The sequence below is a fragment of the Kryptolebias marmoratus genome, linkage group LG3, assembly GCF_001649575.2.
Source record: "Kryptolebias marmoratus isolate JLee-2015 linkage group LG3, ASM164957v2, whole genome shotgun sequence".
Classification (NCBI taxonomy): domain Eukaryota; kingdom Metazoa; phylum Chordata; class Actinopteri; order Cyprinodontiformes; family Rivulidae; genus Kryptolebias; species Kryptolebias marmoratus.
The window spans coordinates 23,937,028-23,961,104 of record NC_051432.1 but is presented as its reverse complement, the minus strand read 5'-3'; the positions used below and the strand labels follow the sequence as shown (position 1 = coordinate 23,961,104).

The window sequence follows — 24,077 nt, the reverse complement described above, 5'->3', positions numbered from 1 at the left end:
TTATTAATATGTTTTAAAGCAGACATAAATATATATATATATATATATATATATATATATATATCAGGATCGATTTATTTTATGTTAGACAAACAGTTTCACCTTGAAAAGTAGGTGTTTGAGCTTGTAGAAAGTGCTCACTCTTTCATTTCAGAGTTTTTATGAATGAAAATTAAAAATAAAATCCCCAGGGTGTGTGCCACATCTTAAATATCGGTGGATGCATCCTCAGACAAACAACACTTGACACATTTCACTGTTTGTTTTTCTTTCGGCGGCTCCTTCCTCGGGGGTCGCCACAGTGAGCGAACTCGCACGAAAGATCTGGCAATCGTTGCCCTTCCTGATGCAACCTGGGCTCGAGTCCGCAGCCTCAAAATTACAGGACAGTGGCGTTGACCACCGAGCTACCGCGGCCCCCAACACCTGGGCATGTCTTACTGTGTCGTGTCATTTACAAACTAACTGGAAATGCAGAAACTAAGTAAAACCTGGAATTAAGCTGGTGAATAACAGTGTGGTTCAGCTAATCAAATGCACAATGAGCACGTGTGTGTGTGTGTACCTCTATAATAGCAGAGGTTTAGTTGGTTTTCTGTTCTGGAGCATTAAGATGTGTGTTAACACACGAGGGCACACAAGGACAGCCACCAGCACTGATTGCAGAGAAGCAGTTGTTACTGCCCTTCAGTTTGTGAAACATTATAAGGCCATTTCCTAACAATTAGGAGTCCATCTTATATTGAGAATCATTATTCACGACAGCAGCCAATCTTCTCAGTGTTGGATGTTTCAGAAGGTTTATACCACGATCAGACCATGCAATACTCAGAATAATTACACTATATATTAAAAAGCATGAGCTGCACCTCAGACTCTACAGGTTTCAGTTAGTATGTTCACTGATAAAGTTCAAAACACAACTACGGTGAATCCTATTTCACTCCTTGCTTTTATCACTTAGTTCTACTGAAACCTTTGGCACATTCATGCACGAATGGTATTACTGAGAGCCTTCCTTAGCACAAATAAAAAGGAGCAAAAACTAATTTTTAAAATACTTCATTGTTAACAACTATTGTAATAACTAGTTGGTGTCTTTTGTTTGGCATCAATTATCTTCCTTGAAAAGCATGAAAAACATTTTTGTATGCCAAAGTTTAGATAACTAGTTGCATGTTGGAACTTGCCTAGGTGTATTATCTTCCTATAAAGGGGTGTCCCATTTAATAGAGGGACATTTTTACCACTACCCTTGTGAATTCAAACTAAATACCAAGAGGATTTCCAAAAGCTAGGGATGGAAGTAACACTAGGAAATGGGATTCAGCTTCAGAAAAAGATTGAGCTGTTATGACTTCACTGGTCAAGATGTGAATAAAACATACACCTGCAGGCAGCACAGTTTAAGCTTGTTTAGTTCCATCTGAACAAACCACAAGACCTCTGGAACATTATCCTCTGAGCAGCAGGACAAATAGGAGATGTTGAGTCCTGATGTTCAGTCCCATGTCTGAAGAAAACCAAAGCTCCAGCACCTTAACTGTTGAGCACGGCAGTGAAGGGTTGATGATTTGGGCTTGTTTGCACCTTGCAGTCATTGAGTTGACCATGAACTCTTCTATAAACCTAAGTCCTCCAAGCTGTTTGACAGCTAAAGACTGCTCCAAACTGGGTTATGGAGGTTTTCTTAAAAAAAGACCCCCCCCCCCCAAAAAAAAAAAAAAAAACAGCAGCAAAATTTACAGCAGAGTCAGAAACAAAGATGAATCAGGGTGCAAGGTGTTGCAATTAACTGTTTCCAATCCAGAGCTCAACCAGCGGCAGGTTGTTATGTCAGCAACAAACCAAAGAAACGCAAAGCAGAGTGGACCAAAGCTCCTCCACAGTAATACGAGGAATTCACAAGGTAATACAGAAAGCAGCTACTTCAGGTTATTGCTGCTAGATGTGGTCCTTCAAGAACTTTGACATCATGGGATGTCCTTAGGTTGTTTTTCCACACACTGCTTCTGCATTTTGCCTTTGTTGTTGGCACAGAAAAGAAAATACTGCGTATTGTTTATCTGATCCTAATCTTCAAACCTGGCAAAGATCAGACTTCTCTTACTAGCTTCTTATGAGTAAAACATTGCAACTGTAAGACAGTGTATTTACGTTTTACCATGAGCTCTGCAAGCATAAAAACACACACAAGATTCCCTAACTATAGACAAAAATAAATAAATAAACACTGTAATGCTCTGTTCGGGTGAGATTTTAAATATTGTGTTGACATTTCAGACTCAGGAGTGACAGCAGCTTTTGTTCCTGAAGTGATCTGAGGTTCCTATCCGTCAGTTTCTCACTGGAGCTGTGTTGTTGCTGCTGAACGGCTGTTTGATGGCTGCTGGGTGCTCAAACTGCCAATGTTTCTGTTGGAGGGCTGCTGCAGCACATCGACCGCCAGCATAGTCTTTTCATAGTCTTTTGTTAAAGTCCATAAATACAAATACAACAAAAGAAGTTTTATCAACATAAATGTCAATATTTTAAAAGAGCTGCTTGGACTGAATGACTCTGGCCTTGATGCCAAAGCTTTGGGAAGTGTTATGTGTTTTGTGATGACAGAACAGGAAGAGAGAAGAGAGAAAAATGTGAGTTTATTACAACTGATATCGTCCCTGCAGTACTCAACAATATTAATACTAAAAATCACTCTCACATTTGTGGATGAAACGTTAACTAGGACACTTCCTAATGATGTCCTGTTGCGTGGTAATTTCCATAGTGGTGAGTGTGTGAAGACGGATTTTAATACCATCTGTCACTGAGAGCTGTCCACTTGTGATCAAATCACCAAAGACGGCTTAAATGTGAGGAAAATTAAAGGCCTAGCATTCCTTGAAGGAATGCATATCGCCCGTCGCCTTTAATGCCCAAATGTTTATCTAAGATTTCAGAGTTATAGCCATTTTGGTTCAACTTAGTAAATGATGTTAAAGTTGGATTTTAATGGCTAAAGTAGGACTCTTAGACAGAGGCTGGTCCATCCTAAAGACAAAACACTCAAACACAAACTGAGCGGTGTGGCGTCTGCAGAGAGGAGTGTTCAGACATTGGTTCAGATATTGGAGAAACTTAATAAATACTCCACAGAAGCACGGCTCAGCACAGGAGAACAAGCTCTTCAGGACAGGACTCAGCTGTGCACCTATACCTCAAAGATAAGGGACACTCTTTTGAGGACTGAAATGTTCATATATTGGACAGAGAAGACAGAGAGTTTGAGAGGGGTTTGAAGGAAGTCATTCACGTCAAATGAGACAAACCAACTTTAAACAGAAGACGAGGTCTCAGATTTCAGATTTTTAAGACTTATGATGGGGAGTTAAGCCTGATACCGGCTGATCAGTTTCACTCCAATCAACACCTTCAGTCATGGGACCAAAGCATCTCTCTTAGGAGCCAGGCAAACAAAGACCCTAATGAGTCTACAATGGGAGGGGAGTGAGATTTATCTGCATAAACGCAGCATCTCACGTAGTTTAATGCTTCACACTGTCCGGTTTGAAACTGAGAACGCTCCCTGGATGACAAGTGGAACGTCTTCATCTACAGAACAGAAGTCCAGTTGTTTTTTGTTTGTTTGTTTGTTTTTTACCTTTTGAGGATTTGCCATGACATGGATGACTGAGAATCTACACCAGGATACAGCGAGATGTGTTTGAACTCAAAGTATGTGTTGAGGACAAATCTCAGCTACTCTAACACAGTATTTCTCCAGAACCGTTCTGAAAACCAGGAAAACAGACTGTTGGAGACTCTACACCAGTGGTGTCCAATCCTGGTCCTGGAGGGTCACCATCCTGCATGTTTTAGTTTAGATGTTTCATTGCTCCTCAACAGGTCTTCAGGTTCTGCAGAAGCCTGTTAATCACTCAGTCACTCAAATCAGGTGTGTCAAATTAGGGAAACAAGTAAAACATGCTGGATGGTGGCCCTCCAGGACCAGGATTGAAAACCCCTGCTCTACACCAACAGTCTGTTACAAACAGAAACATGTTTTTATTCTTGCAGCGCAAAAAAAGACAGAACTGCATATTTCAGCTTCTTTTCTGCTGTTAAGACTTAACTGATATGTGCATAATTCTCCTCCTCCTCCTCCTAATCATCATACAGTACAGTGACAGTAATAGCAGCAATTTCCGTTCATTTCATATGAGTGACGCAATGTTTAACAACCAAATTACCCTGATAACATCTTAAAGACATAACAACAGATAAAACAAACATTTCCTCTCTTCACAGACATAAGAAGTTACTTTTTTAAATAAACTGCATTGAAGTTTGTGTAAAAAAATATATGTATATCTGATAAAGACATTATTTGTTTTAGCTTCACACTGTCGAGCTGTGCCAGTTCAAATGAATATGAGTCACGTTTGGATGATGTCACAGATAATGCTCCCATTTTGATCATTAAAGAGGACCTTTTGATTAAAACCGCGAATGAATGGGCTGCACAGTTATTTATTCTTTAATTTAATTTTCCTCTGATTCACGAGGGCTGGAACTATGTCCGTGATTCAGTTAACCCTGAAAACTTCCGCAAGTCGAACAAAAAGCTTAATGTGACGTTCGATTTTAGAGATTTAAATATTCCAAATTTAAAAAACTACATGTATCTTCAATCCAGATGTTTTGCAGTGAAAGTTAAAGTTAGTTCTGGCATTAGTTTGTTGTTGTAAAAGCAGCTGTTTACAGTAAAGAGCTCACGCCTCTAAGTCTCGGCCGCCTGTTATGGTAAGAGCTCTGCAGCCCCGTCATCTATAAAGTCGAAATAATCTGTTAACAAAAGGGAAAACACACGTCTGCTGAGATCTCTGTTTTGGGAAACAGCTTATTAAAAGCAACGTGGGGGTGGCGGCATTCTGAATTGCATAATAACAAATTTTGCTCGGTAGTGCAGAGCCTAGGCAACACGTGCTGAAAGCAGAGTCTGTCTCTAAACTAAGGATATTCTTGAAGAACAGCCAGCATCAGATGAAAAGAATCGCAGCTTTTGATACGAGGTCAATATGCATATTTTACCACTTGGGATAATTATTTACTGTTTTGATGTCTGTGGAATAAAAGAAACACAGAAAGACATCCTCAGATGCTACAACAGACGTCTCAAGTCTGTAAGACAGTGACGGATTTGTTCTCAGCTGAAGCTGGCATCGAAGAGGAGGAGGAGGTCAATTTCTAAATAAACAACAACGACCTTGTTGTGTACATTCAGATTCAACGTTCACATTATTTTATGTTTTTTTTTTTTTTTGCTTTCTTTGCAATCTAACTACTTCTGCATACTTTGTGCCAGTTTATTCATTCTGGAGATGGCTGCTGTGACTTTTGGGTTTTGAAACTTCAGAATATTTACCTTTATTTACATATAAATACCTCGAAATCTCTTCAGTTCATTCAAAAACATTGTTCTCTTTGAAATCTGTATCAGCTTACTTGGTTCATTTTTATCTGCTGCTTGCCTGTTGCTACTTTTACCTACTCTTCTGCAACTTGTAGCTACTGTTCTGCTATATTTAGCTAGCCTTTTGCTACTGTTAGCTTGTTGCTACTGTCTGCCACATTTAGCTAATCGTCTGCTGTTTTGAGCTCCTAACTTGCCTTTTGGTCCTTTTAGCTTCTAGGAAGCCTTTTGATTTTCTGAGCTAGCCTTCTGCTACTTTTAGCTATTCTTTTGTTACTTTTCCTTCCTAGCTAGTGTTTTGCTACCGTAAGCTTTTAGCTAGCGTTCAGCTTCTTTTAGCTTAAACAACTTCAGCTTCTTCAGTAAATTCCAGCAGCCATTCAGCGCTCTGCGTTCACGCTGCAGCTTCCCTGGTTGCAGACTGAGATTTCTTTTTAAACAGCATCGCTCTGTTTCTTCTTGCACCTTTGACTATTTGCACACAAGTTTGCCAAGTGGAGCAAGCTCGGACGCTGAAGTATTTTCCAGCTAATTTCAAATATTGCAAGTTGATATTTGGTGAACAACAAAAACAGGACTTCTGGACATATCCAGCGGTAATACAAACAGGGCTGCAAACAAAACTAAATGTCTGACGTCTCATTTAACTGCACATCGGGCTCACTGTAAATGGAGGCGTTTTGAGGCAAATAGCGTCGTACAAGTTTCCAGGAGGAAAATAAATGTAAAGAAAAGTCATAATGCCAGATCAGACCGGCTTTGGGAATGCACCGAGTCTCATCCGTTGCACTAATCAGGTCTTAAAAGCCTACTCCATAATGCACCAGAATCTGAAGAATGTAGGCCAGTTCGAAGGCAAGTCCTGGAACAACAACGAAAGTTCAACCAAGTCGATATCTAAACCAGCAGAAGTCAATGATGTATTCATTCACTAGCTAACTGGAACTGTAAAGTTCGAAATAAATAATTACACACTGCATCACGTGCAGAACTTCTGTCACAAAACGTAGAACACTGAAAATAAACTCATTGTTTGTTGACGGGTAAAGTCCAGATAAAAGCAAAATACAAGTATCTACTGATGGTGAGCAGGTTGGGAGGAGGGCAGTGGAGAAACGCAGAGCGCCGTGAGTTTAGAACCTCAGAATAATAAAGTAAAAGTGCAGGCGACCAGAATCGGCTGATTTTTCAGCTGGCATCTTGTAGAAAAAGTGTTTGTTCTGTTATCCAGTTTAAGGTGTGTGCAAAAGAGGCTAAAAGCTATAATCTGGTTTTAAAAGATGATATTCTGTTGTTTTTCAGTTTCTGTCACCTGAAGCTCTTTATTCTTAGATTTCAGGTGACATACAGTGGAGAGAATTGGCCAAAATTGGTATCGATGGTTTAGAGGTTTACAAAACTCTGACACCACCATCGACCCTGAAACCTTCAGTCGATTAATCTCAAGTTAACATCGCAGGTGAACTCCCGTCGCATCAATAATCGAGACGCAGACGACAGATAGAAGCTGCAGAAGTTCAAAAAAAAGAGCGAAGGAAAAACAGCAAACATGCATGTAATTTTATCACTTTCTCACTGTTCCTGACTGCAGGGATCCTGACGACATTGTGGTCAAATTTATTAACGAGGACGTTTTCGTCAGCTGGCCGCGTGCCAGGTCCAGATGTAGTGGATGCTAATTAGCCACGTGGAGCTAAAAGTGGAGCAAAGGGAGTAACGTTTTGAAACTGTTTGAATAAAGGAGTTCAAAGTCAAATATGAATTTGAGACATTCTTACACCTTTACAAAAAGATACGTCTCTCAGGAGAAGTGGTCAGTGGGTCAAGACATATTTTGCTAACAGAGTCGCCTCTAAATGGAAAAAGTTTAAAATAAAGGTCTTGTGGGGGTATGTTAGGGCTCAGAATATATGTTGGGGATCAATCTCAGACACTACCACGCAACATTTTAGCTCAATTTTTGTCAAATTCACAGAGTTATAGGCTTTTTTAAGCTTTTCAAGGTCAGCTGGCTGTGGTGGCCAACATGAACCAGGTTGGTCCTAAAAGGTAATCAGTTGTAGATGTAAATCCAGTAATGACTTTCAGCAGGTTTCATTAAAATCATATATGGAAAAGTGGTTGAAAGGCAGTAAAAAAAAACATAAATTTGACTTCTTTGGGGCCCCCTAAAGAAACAAAATGTAAATAAGTTCATTTACATCACATAAGTAGTTCCAAAAAGGGAAGGTATTATAGTGGCATAAACGTGCAGTTAATATATATGAAACATTACATCACTTGTAGGCAGCTGATAAAGTAAAACAATACGAACAGTTCAGGAGAAACTTGGTTAAAGTCAGAGTAATTTAGTAACATTTACCATGTATGGTGCCACGATACGAGCGCCCATCCTTGCTCACAAGTGACTGAGTCACTTTGACTTTCAGGAATATCACACATAACTCGCCTTCAGAGGGGCGGACAAATTCCTGTTTTTTGACTCAGCTGCTTGGTTTTGGTCCCAAAAGGCACACACTGACCCTCTCATTAACCAGCAAACCTGCAGCTTTACAAATAACTCCTGCATGACAGTAATTGTTGCCGTCAGAGACAGAGAGCAATTAATGTAGGGGCCAAAAGTTTCCATGAGGGTGTCTGGTTGCATTAAAAGGTTTCTGCGTGAATCTGACCGTGTGCTGAGGTGGGCAACAATGCAAAAAGTATATATATATATATATATATATATATATGTGTTTTTACTTTGCTTTGAATAAAAATAATGTGTCATGTTGGAGCAGGTTGTAAAGTTATCTTCAATCGTCTCCAACAAAAATAAATAGTCGTTGCTTTAATCCAATGCACAGAAACACCAGCTGCTCCAGCGCAATTTAATATGAGGTGTTTTTTACTGTAACAGTCTGGAGACGACTATGCAGCTCTGCAAGCGGCATCAAATTAATTAACAATGACTTACAATCCAGAGCTCTTTGAACTGAGAGTGTGCTGAGAGCAGAGCCAGATTGACTGGAAACTCTGACCCCGCCGCCCTGCCTGCAACAGTTGCTTACGCCGTCCATGAGGGGCTGAAGGTGGATTCCCTCTGGTGCACAGCCAGCCACAGGAACACTCTGCCTCAGCCACCAAACACCAGAGCTGGAGCCAGTGGGTTACGGTAAATGTGCTGGAAATATGAGACCGCGGGTTCGTCTTTTAAAGAGGGAGGATACAAACTCAATTCGCAAATAAACAAATGAGGGACGGGCAGCCGTCTATGGGCACAGTAACATTAAAAAAGTTGGACAAATTCTTAAATCCAGAAACACTAAGTCCTGAAGAAGCCATCCAGCCTCTGTAGGATTACAAACATCACCTCCTGTCAACTGAGACAAGCAGCCAATACACTACAGCCTAAATTTAATCAAAACAAGTCATATTCAATCTGCACGACTGTTTAGGAACCGTCAATAAAGCAACACGAGGATAGCAATAATATAACTGTTAAAATAACATTAAAGGGAGATCTAAATGTCTGATTTATAAATAGTGGATGATTTAAGTGAAAACAGACAATTCTATTAATGTTATTTAATATCACAGCCAGATTTTGCAATTTGCAAACGGTCCCTAAAGTCTCGTCTCACTTCGGATGTTGTGTTTCTGTCTGTTTCCCCGTCTGCACGGAAAACAAAACTATATATAGAATATATATAGAAGCAAAACATGAAATGCGTACCAGTCCTAAGTTATAAAGTGGTTGGTTATATTAGCTCTCATTAAAATGAATGTTATTAATTTAATGTTCATAGCAGTCTAGCTTTCACTCACACGTAGAGCTTTCTTTGTGTTCAGAAGGACGTTATATTGGATGCATTTAGTTTATGCTATTTGTCAAGCCTTAGTTTTGTACCAAAAAAGTTGAAAAAGTTGCTTGAAAAAGTGAGACATGTTGGGTATCAATCTAAAAGCCAATTGTGTTGATATATGGCAAAAACTGTGCAATCAGAGTGTACTTTTTAAAGATAAAATAAAGTGTAAAAACTTAAAACCTAATCGTGATGGATTGGGGGTTGGTTATCTGCTGTGTTTCTACAGAATGATCAAATCAAACTCTGGCTACAGAGCATGCCTTTTGTGTTTTTAGCACCCAGATTTAGCAATCTGTAACTTCACCAATATGTCACCAAGTTACAACAAGATATCAGAGAAAAGAGTGCATTAGATTAGATACAGTTTTGATTGAATTAAATGCTAAAAGTAGATGGAAAAAAAAACACAAAACATATATAACAAATAACAAAATGATCCAACCTTCTGCATCTGCAAGCAGCGAACGCTGGTTGGATAATCAGTCAGACAGGAAGTGAAGATGGAACATGAGCCAGGAGCTTCCAGACACTGAGATGACATCAGGTGGGAGTGAGCCGCGCTCCATTGTGATGTGGATCATTACTTGTAACAGACTGCAGACTGACTCACACTTCAGTTAAATAATCATTTAATGTAAAACCTACGGGGGTGGAAAAGTTTCTAAACTAGTGTTCAAATGAACCGCTGGCTGTGACCGCCATCTCCGACAAACCTGCCGGTACAGAGCATCAGCGTCACAGACTCATATAAACTCCATTACCCACAGGACATTGGGCTAATGTCCAAAGGCGAAGGCGTAGCGATAATGTTTTTTGCCCGTGACTGTGTGTGTTTATGTGTTCGTTTGTACCGTTAGCAAAATATCTCACGGATCACTAAATGGGTTAAATGACAGCTGATCAGCATTTCAACCAAGACGCTCCCCGCAGTCTTAGCGAACAGAAAGAAAATGGCAATAACCTTTACAGACACGGAGCTAAAACTTGGTGTGGTAGTAGCTGAGACTGACCCCCAACTTGTCCTCTGAGCGCTAACTGATCGTGAAAGATCTGTGTTTAAAGTTCTGCTATGAACTTTGTGTTTGTTAGCCAAAAAATCAAACGAACCATGACTGGATGGACTTTAATCCAACTTTCAGGAAGTAATCAAAAGAGGCATCTACAACTGATTAACCATTGGAATCAACCCAGTTCAAAATGGCTGCCACAGCTAATCGACCTTAGCCGACCTCAGTCCTCAGTGGACTTTACAGATATTGAGCGAGTGTGGTAGTAGCTGATAGTCATCAGATCATGTGAGGTTTGACCAAAACAGCTACAGCTAAGAGGATCTTAATCTGAAAGTCTGGCACGAAAGGCGTCGGATATGTATCCCTTCCAGGAATGTTAGGGCTTTAATCAAATGTAACCAATACCGCGATTGGAATACAGAACGAGCTTTGATTAAACCGTTCAGGCCTAAAAGGTGGAGAGAGGTATTTGGATTGAGGTTAACTCCAACAACGTCAACATCATCCACTCAAACTGAGGACCAGAAGACTTCCTGTCAGGTAACAGAACGAGGGGCGAGACACTTCAGGACGGACAGTTAAACTGGAACTAATGAGCACATTTACCAAAATAAAAGTCCATGCTCAAATTCTTCTGAATTTCTGTGGACTTTCTGAGCTTTTTCTTACGTTGAAACAGCCGTACTACAAAATGATACTTCTATTACTTTAAAACTATAAAGTAAAAGGACAAACCCTTGCATGCTTTAGGGTTGGGAGACAAAGTTGCATCCTGTGTTTGTAACACTGTTAATAATCTGCAGTTATTTAGTCACACAAAGATGCTATTTGTTCACATGCATCATTTCCAGGGTGACATTTAGACCTAAGAGAAGCAAACATGCTGAACAGAAAAAAATATAATATTAATAATAATTCAGATAATTTAGGAAACATTTCCAGGCCAGATGTGGAACAGTTAGCATGCTCAGTCAGAAAAATGTCTCCCTGATTCTCTGCTGGAACATCTGAGACACTTTCCTGTGATAAAATGTTTGTTCTTTGAATAAAAGCTAATTTAAGTATATCAGTTTTTAGATGAGTAAGTCCAACACTTTGTATTCAGTTGACTAAAGTTTATCAACAAGATGCTGATCCATTTTAAACATATTTTGGTTTCATTTAAAGACACTTGGGGCCGGATGGAGGTCGTCCAAGGGCCACTTTTGGCCCTCGGACCATAGATTGCTTTTGTGTGAACTAAAAGGTTCAACATCCTGACAGCCCGAACCTTGAGCTCAAGGCTTGATGTGCTAAATGAACCAAAAGCGAGCATCATCATGACTGTGTTTATCTTTCTATTCACAAGAAAAATTAGGAAAATGTTCTCGCTTTTTTGGGGGGGGCAGGGTTTTCAAAAATTCAAATTTGTTATTTTAGAAAATGCAATGAGGAGTAAAGTCTGAAAACACTGCTTTTTAATCCTGCGTGGGAACCCTGAGAACATGCACTGTAGAATAAACGATACTCTGCAGCAAAAACGCGCAACAACAGACCAACAGATCAACCATGAACCAAATATTCTCCTATGGAGGGAAACCAGGCTTCGCCGACTCTACGCCTGCATAGGATGCAAACAAACCTGGAAAAATTCAATCTATGAGATGTTCAGAGTCAAAACACGAGTCACGACCGGTGATATCTGTAGGTATGGCAGTAGCACGGTGCAATTCATTTGTTGACTCAGAAAAACAGTGCACTCTGCAACTAGTCAGCTGTGCAGAAAACAAATAGTATGTTATGTAATGCTAATTTGGCATGGAGAACTTCACCTAATTTCTGGTAATGGAGCTGAATGATTTGTTCTGTTTTACCTCCCAACTAATCCTCTTAAAGTTAAGTGATTATTCTAATGAGTAGACAAGGCATCTGTTTTTTTTTTCTTTTCTTTTTCTGTTCGAGTATTGATAAATCAGCAGCTGACAGGAGTCCTTCCTGTGGCGAAAAGCAGAAATAACGTGAGGAATAAGTGTGCTGGACAGGAACCACGGAGGGGTAGCTGGATGCAAAAACAAAAAAAAGATCAGAAGAACCATGTGTGAGGTAAACATCTTTCTCAGACGACATGTGCATACAAACACACTTGGGGGCTCAAGGGTGTTAGAGGCTGTTATTCATTATCCACACAACTGCATTCCAGGGCCGGACGAAAGGAGTTATCGCCACCATCGCTCAGATGCAAGCACATGAGAGGCAGAGACGGATTTAAGCAGGTTCTCAAACGAGATGCCCCCACCTGATAACCTCGGCTCTGCTGTTGCACCATTCCCACATGTCCTGCTGCTTACAAATCTGAGGGGGGGGACATGGAAGGGAGGGGTTCAGTGGGAGGAAGACCAGGTGGAGCTGTGGAAAGCAGGAGGAGAGTGGGAGAGTGTGAACATTAACCCCGAATGGAAGTGATGGAGGATGATAAGGACCTTCTACCTGCTACAGGAAGTGACCGCCCAGAACCTCAGCACCTGAGGCTGTCATCCAGCAGCCCAGAGGGAGGCTCAAAAAAAAAAAAAAAGAAAAAAATACCTCCACCTCCTGAAAATCAGGTTGTGGACTGTTGGAAGGCGTTCACACAGCCTGACCTGCGGCTGACACGGGTTTTCATTGCAGAATGAAAGGTTAGCTGCGGTTCATTGTGTCATAAATTATTACATAACCCATCTGCGCGCCTTCCCTTATCCGAGGAACGGGGCAGACAGGTGCAGGAAGACCAATTTAGGACAGATAACACGGAGCATCTCACCTTTCTTAAACTCCTCCAGCATCGCGTCCAGCTTGGTGTCATTAAACACAAAATGCAGCGGGTGGCTGTAAAACTTGGTGATGGTTTTGAGCGGCGTGCAGTCGTCCGGGTCCACAAAGGCCAGGTCCTTCACAAAGAGCAGGTCCACTATGTTGGACCTCTCACCCTCGAAGACCGGGATGCGCGTGTAGCCGCTCTTCATGATCTCGGACATGGTGTTGAAGTCCAGCGTGGCGTCCCCCGGGATCATGAAGCAGTCTCTGAGCGGCGTCATCACGTCCTCCACGGTCTTAGTCCGGAGCTCCAGCGCGCCCTGGATGATGTTCAGCTCCTCCTTCACCAGGTCGTTGTAGGGGTCCGTGACGCGCAGCATCTCCAGGAGCTTCTCCCGGTTGTACACGGTTCCGATCTCCTGTCCCAGCAGGTAGTCCAGCAGCTTGCTCACCGGGTAGGAGGCGGGGAAGGTGAGCAGCATGAAGAACTTGGTGAGGAAGATGGTGTTGGCGCCGACGGCCAGGCCGTGCCTGGAGCAGATGGCCTGCGGCACGATCTCCCCGAAGATCACAATCCCGATGGTGGACATGACCACCGCGATGAGCCCCGAGCCGGCGATGTCGTCCAGCAGGATGGTGAGCGTGGTGTTCACGAGCACGTTCCCGAGCAGGAGCGAGCACAGCAGGTAGTTCCCCTGGCTCCTGACCGGCTCGATCTTTTTGGCGTAGTTCTTCTCGCGCTCCGTGCCGCAGTTCTGCACGATCTGGAGCTCCATGGGGTCCAGAGCCATGAGCCCCAGGTTCAAGCCGCTGAACATGCCGGACAGGCAGAGCAGCATGGAGATGAAAATGACCTGCAGCCAGAAGGGCAGCAGAAACTTCTTCTCCTCCACCACTATCACTTTGGTGTCGTCCCCGTCGTGGTAGATCCAGGTGTTCTCCGTCCACGGGTCGTGCATCCCGGCCGCTGCCGGCGCGGACGTGGCGATGCAAAGGTAATACGCTTTACTCCTCTCGGTCTTCCTGAGAGGCTTGACCTCGATCTCCACGATTCCGGATGTTTTCCGATTTAGGATGATGTTGGGCAATATGATTATATCCGAAGTCCTAATTCCGCAGGGGTGCGAGCCGGAGGAGTCCACCTGGCTCTGGTTGTCCCCTGAGGAGCTGTCAAAGCCCCCCGCCGGCCGGCTCCGCTCGTGCTCCGTGAACGCGATCTTGGACCAGGTCTCGTTGTTGATGTTCTGCCCGTACACCCGCAGCTTGACCCGGGAGCGCTCGCTCACCCGCAGGTAGCCCCGGTCCATGAAGGAAATGTCGTCCGTGTCCTCCAGCCGGAGCCCGATGATGACGGTGTCCTCGGACCCTTCCCTGCCGCTCGTCGGGGCGACGCAGCAGCCAGTGACAGTTAGGAAAATCAACGCCAGAGCTCGGACCCGGTGAAGTGACGCCATGTTTGCAGCGGTGGGCGCCCGGGATAGCGGCTCTGCCATTATTGATCCCCGTTCGGCAACCGAGCTCCTGAATGAAAAGGGCTTTTAAAAATCAGAGCCAGTCGGAGTCCGCCTTCATCTCCGCCCAGGGCTGCCGCGGCTCGAGCATCGGGACCTGCTCGTTCCCACTACGTGTCCGACACTGAGGGCTCGCGAGCGCAGGCTCACGGGCCAACTCGTGCCTCTCTTGATGTCCCCGAGACGGGCGAAGGCGCCGGCCAATGGGGAGCGGCGGAGGGCCGTGGGGGGCGGGGCGTCCGCGGCCTCCTCGGCCAATCAGAATCCAAAACAAGCGCACCTCATGTTGGAGGCAGAGAGGACTCCTCCGGCTGCGACTTTCAGCAGATTTTACACACAGAAACCCGGAGAAACTGGCATAAAACACACCGCAAATTACAGAAAAACTCCATCATCCACAGCTCGTCAGAGGCACTGATTTATCGCTGAGTTCTTCTAATAAAATACACGTTTATAATGCCCCTAAAACAGTAAAAAATAAAGCTCAGTGGTGCAATATTTGTGATGCCCCTTACAAATTTAACTATCTGGTTATTTTTAAGTTACATTAGAATGAATGTGAGAATAATGTGTTTTAAAAAATCATGCATTACCAATTCCAAATATTCATTACACGTATAATCTATCTGTTAGCAAAATATATTCTAAGCCACTGGACAGATTTCAATGAATTTCTTAGAAACTAAACATTGTTTATGTATCTATGAAGGATTAGTTTTTGGCATTTTCTCTTTCACAACTCTGTCTATGTTGCTCCCTACTTTAACTAATTATTTTTTGGCCTTTAACTCTTAGCTGGTCTTTGGTACCTTTAGTTTTTATCATGTCTGATCAACTGAGGTTTTTAAATCCTAGTGTGTTAGCTTTTATTATATCTTAGTTTGGTTTTCCTCAGTTTATCTTTAGTATGACTTGTTTTAGATCAATTTTACTCTGTACTTTTATGTAACTTTAATTGTGTGTGTTTTTATGACTTCTGTTCGGCTGAGGTTTTTAGTTTATATTATAGTTTGGTTCTCCTCAGCTTATCTTTGGTTTATCTTTAGTATGACTTACTCTTATTTAGTGTCTCAGGTTTTAGATATGTTTAGTTTCATGATTTCATTTAGATTATCCCAGCTCATATTTTAGATATTGTTGTGTGTTTTGACTATTTTTGAATAAAAGGTTGTAAAGCACTTCGTATCGCCTTGTTGCTGAAAAGTATATAAATAAATTTGACTTGGCTTGGCTTAGAGTTAACCTGACTGAAGACGGCCACCACAGATAAACAACTGTATCCAAAATAAGAATGGATATAATTCAGTAAATCTTACAGAAATGAGGCTAAAATGTGGTGTGGTAGTAGCAGAGCATCATCCGGACCAGATAACTCGAGCACTGCACAACGGGGAATGTTTTCGCTTAAAACTTTGCCAATAACTGTTTTCGACAACCCAGCAAAATATCTCATAACCCACTGGATGTACCTCTGATGAACTACTGGAGTCAACCTGGTTAAAGATGGCCACCACAGATAATCAGCTGTAGGAAACACAAGAATGACTACAACTTTACAGAAACTGAGCCAAATTTCCTCGAGGTAGAGGCTGAGAGTCATCCCCAACACATGCTCTGAGTGCCAGGAGATAACATCAGACGTTTGTTTTAAACTGTGGCATGCAAGGTGACCTTCATTCCTTCAAGGAATGATAGTTTTATAAGGAGTAAGACTTTTAACAGAGACGACAACCTTCACGGAGTTAGGCAGTGGCTGAGCTCTTCTCAGGTTGTAATTAAAGTAGTCCCACATCAGGACTACCACACTGCAGAACGTTTCAAAAAGTTTATATTTGACAACAGCAGAATAAAAGTCCTGAAGTTCTGTTTCTGTTCTGGTGCCACCCCGAGGGTCACAGTTATCTGGAGCCACTCAGAACCAGCTATTCAGTGTTCGCCTTTAAGTTTAATCCCAGTAGACATTAAAAATAAGTTTTTATTTTGAGTGAGGAAGTACTGGATGCTATCCTGTTGTAATAATGTATTAAATGAATACCAATAAATATAAAGTATTCTGCAGATAAGTCATATTTATTGTTCTATCAGAAGATCAAAAAATAAATTTTAATTAGAACATGTTCGTAAATTCCTTCATATTGTAAAACATGTCTGTAAGTCTTATAACATGGTAAAAAGGAAATAAAACAGCAGAATACTTTATTCTCCTCTGTAAAGATACAGCCACTGAGTTCAGATCAATCTGGGTACAAACTCTTTAGTTACTCTAAGAAGTGTTCAACTTTACGTGAAGGTTTTACTAACTTCATTCACATGTTGCCATAAAACTATAATTCATGTTTGTAACTAAATGACATGACTAGCTTATGGTAGAATTGACCAAACCTTTTAGTTTTTAACCCCCTTAAAAAAGTGGAAGAGACTCATGATCTCAACTATTGTCTGAAGTAAACAAACCTCACTAACCTTTTAACAAAGAGCCTCGTCAACTTTTAAATATGTTGTTTTATCCATTTATGACCACTGCTTTTATTACTTTATAAAACAGTTAAGGCTAAATATAGGATTGACAATGACTATATTTCATAAATTTCACTCCTGCAGACCTTCTAAAGATCCCACACTTCGTGTTTCATGACTTTTCTGTACAATTAGAAATGTATGCAAATCATTAGACATTTTACTTAAAATTAAGAGACTACTGCAAATCTTTCTGAATCTGAATGAAATATATATAAAATACTGACCGTGGCTAAAGAGTTGAAAAGAAAAGCTCAATTTTGGCTTCACAGTCAGAGGCTCTTTTTTTTAAATGAGGTTCAGGTGTGGATGAAGGTCCGTCAGATAAAGACCTCCAGACCTGGACCCCACTGAGGACCTCTGGAATGTGATGAAGAGGAAGATGGACGGTCACAAGCCATCAAACGGAGCTGCGCTGAAAAAGTCACCGAACAGCAACGTGAAAAGCTGGTGGAGAGGATGTGATGATATATCAGGCTCATTGCACCAAATACTGATTTCTAATCTCTTCGTGTTGTGATGTCTAATAATGAATACAACCTTTTTTTCCCCTTGCATTACTTGACATCTGAAGACTGCACCTTTTCTGTTATTTTGCCCATTTTGTCATGTTCTGCTCTAAATGACAACATTTTTATTTGACATTTGGAAGAAATGTCAGTAGGTTATAGAATAAAGCTAAGTTCACTTCCCTTAAAACACATATTTATAATCAGTAAAATCAGTAAAACTGATAATTACACAGTGGCCTTTTAATGTCTCCCTGCTGCGTAGACTGTGTTGTTACACTGCATTGAGTGGAACTGCTGTTATCATGTGCACACGGTGGGATTTTGGATCTGTTTTGTTCCCATCATCGTTTGCAGCAGTCAGCAGATTGTGTGCTGCAGCATCCCCCTGTGGCTGCGCTGAGGCCTCCGCTGCCCAGCTGAACGGCCAGCTCAAAAGGATCCACGACGTCGGCCTGCATCAATAATTCAAGGAGGAAGAACGTTACCGGTGTAGAACATGCACTCACATGCATTTAGGAGTCAGATTTATGATTATGTCTCACTCAATCACTGTAAGGATTGTGGAAATGTTTAAAAAAAATAGTGAGTGCCTGCAGTAATCAATGAGCTACACGAGGCACTGAATTCATGAATGCATATATATTTACTTCTTCTGTACAGCTGCTCATCTCAGACAACAGTTCATGATAGATCCATCCTTTCACAAGGAAGACCAGGCTTCTCATCACCAATATCACCAAAAAGTGTCTCTGACCTCATTTCACTTCAGGGGGCTGGGAGAGTCCAAAGGACAAACCATGGGACATAATTTAATAAATCATTAAGAGCCTAAATTGCTATATTTTCTTCCATAAAAGTGAACATCTCTCAGTGGTAGAAGAAACTATCTGTTGTGTCGTTTAGGAAGGAATTACAATACTCATTTTAAAAAAATCACAGGGGCTTTGATAAATCTGTGTGTGTGTGTATAAATGTGTGTGTTGGATGGTCCTAAAAGCTGATAAGATGCCATTCTGGTCACTAAGAAGAGAACATTCCTTCCTGTTCAAGGTTTCCCAGCATGACTCCACACTGCGGTTACGACTCAGAGACAGCTGCTTGACCTTCTGCGTGTGGATGTGTGTGTATGCATGTTTCAGTGAGCAGGAGAGCGCGAGTCCTGATGCACACACACACACACAGATGCTTGGTTGAGGCTACATGGGGCTCTCTGGGTGTCCCACACACTTCAAATGGATACCAGAAATACACTTACTGCTAATGATTAAAACAAATAAATAAACTGGGGGTGTGTGTGTGTGTGTGGGGGGGGGTTCCTCATCCAGGAATTTAAATACGTTACTGACCTTCGGTTTAACACGACAGCACTCAGACGAACCCCCTGGTGGCTGGAAAGTGAAATCTTCTGCAAATCTTGAATGCTTCAAGATGTTAGCCACCTCTCCATCCACCTCCACCACTTCATCCACCTGTTAATTACATCCAAGTTCGACACCGTTCACACACAGAGCGAGAGCAGGAGACCCCCNGAGCGGTTCTACGTTGGACATACGGACCTTAAAGGTGTACTGACAGTCGAACTTGAAGCTGTCCTCTGCCCCTGTGATGCCTCCGTTATATATGACCCGACAGGTGTCGGTGCTGCCTTCAGGGACCTTAAACAGCCGATATGTGGCAGAAACGAACCTGAAGTCACCTGTGTTACAAATGTAACGAGTCAGCAGTCTGATAATAACCGTTAACCAAAGCTGTACAGTCAAACCAATACAATTTAAACTTCTCAAAAGTTTTAGATATAACGCAAAAACAGCTACAGCAGATACAAATATGTTAGAAATATAAAATGTAAATAGAAATAAAAGATACTTTTGACAGAAACTGGCCATTTAATCATAAAATACAATTAAAACCTGAGTTAGAAGAACACAATAATCATAATAATGGATGTTGAGAATTTTAGAATTTAAGCCTTTAAGGCAGTAAAATGTCATTCAAGACAAGTTTACATCTGACCCTGTTTAGTTACTATAAAGTTACTTCATTACTTTCTATTAAAGCACAAGCAGAACACACAAATATATAAGTGATAAGAAAAGGTTTCAAACCCAGTATGTCCAGCAGTTCTTTGTTGTCAACCGTCACAACGCTGGCTGTAACCAGCCGTGGGACCCTGAAGCCCACTTCATTGGCCATTTCCAGCAGATCCTTCCAGCAGAGCGCCCCGCCGAGACACTCGCCTGCCAAGATGACCCGACTGTCACAAACACTTCAACAATCTGCCATCACTGACGCAAACACACAGATAATTATTCGATTTTTGTTGGCAGATTTGTGGCAAACTTGACGGGACTTTCAGAGAAAGTCTGTTTTGGCGGGAGAGTCTTTCCTGTATGTCCTGCCGAAAACGTTGTGGTTTTGACCGATATTTCTGCCGAGAGTAGCAAAAGAACAGCTGACGGGGATATTCAAACCTCAAAAAACATCTTGTAATGAAGTATTCGTGGTAACCATCGCAGCAGTGGGCAAACACAGCAAAAATGCATCATGAAAAACAGCTGATGGACCTCAGCCTACACAAAAAATCTGCCTGTTGTAAAACAGCCGTCTGTGGCTGATCAGATAGATTTATAAGCAGCTGATATGTAAAAAAAACAACAAAAACAAATACAGCTATCATTTCCATCGGATTTTACTTTACATCTTCAGTGTAAAGTCTGATCAAACATTCGAAGCTGAACGTGAGAAGAATTTACAACCAGCATGTGTGCTGATGTTTGCAGCTGCACACTCGTACCTGATGATTAACACAGATACAGAGCTCCAATCTGGGGTGGAAGTAGCTGACCATTGTCCCCAACACATACTTTGAGCTCAACACATTGTGCAACGTCTCTGCTCCAAACCTTGGCATTAACTGGTTGTCTGTTAACAAAAGATCTCACGAACCACTGAACGTATTTCAGTGATACTCTCAGAAAGTAATTGTTGGTTGGACGTCTACAACCGGTTAACTTTAGGAGACATCTTGTTTTCAAATGGTCGCAAGAGCTAATCAACCTCAGCCTACATAGAAATGGCTATACTTCAATAGATTGGACAATAGTGGACAACAGGCATTCCTTCAAGGAATCCTTGGCCTTTAATTGCCTTTGTGGGCATACTTCAAAACATGTTGTACTGATAAAAATGCAAAAAAAGAAGTTTTTTTTCACCTAAAAATTTCTCTTGTCCTCTATCTTTGATATGATAAAAAAGCACTTGACCACTAAGAAGTCAAACTGTAGTTTGTAAATGAAGTTTTGAAGCTTCACGTTCAGCAAACCATCTTAGATTTTAGCAGCAACAAAAAAACGAGGAAATGAATTTGAACGAGTCCTGCAGGACGTTATGCCCCAACACTGGGCAACTAACCAAAGTGACTGAAACTTTTTTTTTTGACAAAGCTGGAAAATCATTCATTTCTACCAGAATTGGGTATTTTGACAAGGATTTCTGTGTAGATTTTTTTGCAGCCAGCGTCAAAGTCAAGAATTGCTAATGTTGGCTAACGGACAATCTTCTGTTTGTGTTGTAAAAGTGTAAACCTACAGAAAATGTCCAGAGTCCGTGTGTGAAAACCACCTCTAGTAACCTACTGACGTGTTTGGTGCTAATGGCTGACGTTGCCAAATAATGTTTCTTAGAGTTCACTTTCTGCAGAACTGACAAACTGTAGTGGTACTCCAAGCTTAGATGTTTTACTGTGGTTAAAAACTTTGCTAATACGCCAAAATTTTTCTGTTTTGCGGCCAACCAGCAACATATTTGCCACAAATATTTCACTAAATAAGGAAAATGCTGATAGTGTTGCAGGTGTTTGTGGTTTTATGATAGCAGGATATGAAGTTAACGCACCCCACAGCACTTTATGGTTTTTAATTTCCTTTGTTAGTCTCCCACTGCAGTAGATGTCACTGAAATACAGCTCACCACCTTCCTGATGAGTAAAAAATATATTTGCGGTGAGCATTAAAGCAAACTGTACGTCTTTTATGATCCACTATTTAATAATATTGTTGTGAGCATGAAGCAGTTTACCTTGAGTACGCTGTAAACTTCAGCCAGAACCCGCTTCTTGTCTGGAGAGAGGTTCACCACACAGTTGGAACTACAAGACGGCAAAAACAATCAACAATGTTCAAAACAGCCGAGTGGATAGTTAACATTGAAAGTGATGAAATAAAGAGGAATAAGACTTAAATCTTACACAATGATATCAAAGGAGTTCTGTTCCAGACCCGCCTCAGTTAAGGCCTCAATGTAGCCCAGGACAAAACTGACATTTGGTTTCTTGTAGCCAAACTCTTTCATGTGATAGTCTGTGTATTTTCTGGCCACTTCAAGCTTGAAGGAAGAGACATTTTTGAATTCTCTTGATGACGCGTGCACATAGGAATTAAACAGTTAGGCTCTTGTTTTTGTCAGGAATCAAAAATGTTTGCCTGCACTTATGCACATTGAGAGGATAAAAGTTGGTCTTTAAGCCCTAAACAATTCTGCAACTTGACAATTATTTTTTAAATAACTCCAAGCTGAGGGGTATGATAAATCAGTATAATTGTATTGTGATACTGATGCTCAATACCTGGCTGTCAGTCATGTCAATGCCAGAAACATGACCCTTCTCTCCGACTAACAGGCTCAACATGAAGCAGTCTCTCCCACTTCCACTGCCCAGGTCCAGTATCCTGCAGCCCTCCAAGCACTCTGGCACAACCAGACCACAGCCATAGTACCTGAGGGGGTCAGAAACACATCAGCATCACAGCCTTTTGGATTCAAGAACAGAACGTGCGCCACTGACTTGGCAGAGACTTCAGGGTGAACTTTCTTCAGAGCATCACGAACGAAGGCCGGCATTGGCTGGGCTGGAGTCACACAGGCACTGGTCTTCAGGTCTAAGGTTTTCTTCAGCTTCCTGCCATAATAATCCTGCTCAGACAGAGAGAAGATCGTCGTCATTGTACAGCGGGTGAAGCAGTGAAAAGCAGAAAGATTAACAATACCAGGACGTTATAAATGCCTGTGGAGCATAGAAGCCTGACTGAAGAGTCTGTGGACCCAGTATCACAGCCAGAAACAAGCATTCACAAACAGAATAGGGGAGAACAGAAAAAACTATTAACTGTATGTCATGTTATAACATAGTGTAGATGGGAAACATACAAAAGGCCTGCCTGAAATTGATCAAAATGGCCAACAATAACATGGAGCAGATAAATTGTGATTATAATTACACAAGCATATAAGACCAATTATCAACACAAACACAGCTGAAGAGTATAAAAAATGACTTTACCTTCACGTCTTCGTGAATGCTGCTGTCAAAGAAATTTCCAGAGGAACTAAAAAAAAAAAGGAATAATGCAGTTAAATTCATGCTTCAAACTAACAGTCTTGTTGGTGGCTACAAGCTAACGCTATTTGTTATAATAAAGAAAAACATCTCTGCCACTTTGATTAAAAAAATTAAGTTACAGTTATAAAAAGAAAAACTATCTCAGCATCCCATAATTTTGATTTACCATCTCAAAGTTATGTGATATCTCTAAATCCCGACTTAGCCTCTACTTCTAATTATGAGATGCTAAGTCATAATTTTGAGATAGTATGGTAATTATGACTTTTTTGGGGTATAAATGGGCTTCCATAAACAGCCAAAGCTTGTAAATAACATTTCTATGGTCAGCTACAACAAATAATTACATATTTGCTTAGTTTTACGGAGTTCTTTAAGAGACAGTACACATTCCAACTCACTAAATGCTCCTTTAAAGTAACTTCATGCTAAGTTTATGTGTTAAAAACAACAAGCGACGCTTTTTTTTAATGCACGACGACACTTAAACTTAACGAGACACCATGTGAGGAATTAACAGCCCTTACCTGCTGTCGTTAGCCATCATTACAAGTGTTATAAAGTTCAAAGTTCCAAGAAGCGATATCTGTGGACCGCCGACCTTTCTTCATTACCTGAACTGTCTACTTCCTGTTCAGCTGCGCGCGCATCCTGCCCTTCTTCTTCGTCTCTTTAAATCAGTCCAAAGACAGAGATCCGTTTATTTATACTGTTTACAATGGGAATAAAGAATATCATGTTTTATTTAACTGCTTCATAGATAGATAGATAGATAGATAGATAGATAGATAGATAGATAGATAGATAGATAGATAGATAGATAGATAGATAGATAGATTCAATACAACTTTTGGTTCCTTTAAAACAGAAGGTAATTCCGTTTTCAACATGCACTTTTAACCTTTTTTTTTTTTGCTATTTGCATCTTAATGAATTTGCCAGCCTTTATTTTTAGCTTTAATGTCTAATATTTTAAGTAAACATATGAACTTTCACTCAGTTTATAAAAAAACAATTTGTTTTCAGACTGTTTTCTGTGCCTTACTTTGCAATT

General features: G+C 41.2%; 2 protein-coding genes across 3 annotated transcripts in view; both read right to left on the bottom strand.

The window, feature by feature from the left end:
- Positions 1 to 14,789, bottom strand: part of cnnm2b (cyclin and CBS domain divalent metal cation transport mediator 2b) — a 50,902-nt gene extending 36,113 nt beyond the window's left edge. For both annotated transcript variants that reach the window (XM_017416809.3, XM_037975004.1), the window contains exon 1: positions 13,093 to 14,789. In XM_017416809.3, the coding sequence (XP_017272298.1) occupies positions 13,093 to 14,578 (1,486 nt within the window). In that variant the 5' untranslated portion in view covers positions 14,579 to 14,789. The remainder of the gene's footprint in view (positions 1 to 13,092) is intronic.
- Positions 14,790 to 16,775: 1,986 nt separating this feature from the next.
- as3mt (arsenite methyltransferase) lies at positions 16,776 to 23,675 on the bottom strand. Its single transcript, XM_017416854.3, has 11 exons — positions 23,551 to 23,675; positions 22,964 to 23,009; positions 22,469 to 22,596; positions 22,250 to 22,400; positions 21,872 to 22,008; positions 21,703 to 21,772; positions 21,520 to 21,601; positions 19,731 to 19,862; positions 19,182 to 19,321; positions 18,972 to 19,094; positions 16,776 to 18,077 (listed from the first exon to the last, which is right to left on the bottom strand). Exons 1-11 carry the CDS (start codon positions 23,568 to 23,570, stop codon positions 17,967 to 17,969), a joined length of 1,140 nt encoding a protein of 379 aa, XP_017272343.1. The 5' UTR covers positions 23,571 to 23,675; the 3' UTR covers positions 16,776 to 17,966.
- Between the last annotated feature and the right edge of the window lie 402 nt (positions 23,676 to 24,077).

What these genes read in the sequence shown, in the direction of transcription:
- as3mt (XM_017416854.3), bottom strand. Translation starts at nt 23,570, where the DNA reads ATGATGGCTAACGACAGCAG. An exon ending in AAGTTTACAGCGTACTCAAG is followed by an intron (nt 21,602 to 21,702) that starts GTAAACTGCTTC and finishes TTTACTCATCAG; the next exon opens with GAAGGTGGTGAGCTGTATTT. An exon ending in GCTGTCGTGTTAAACCGAAG is followed by an intron (nt 18,078 to 18,971) that starts GTCAGTAACGTA and finishes TTATTGATGCAG; the next exon opens with GCCGACGTCGTGGATCCTTT.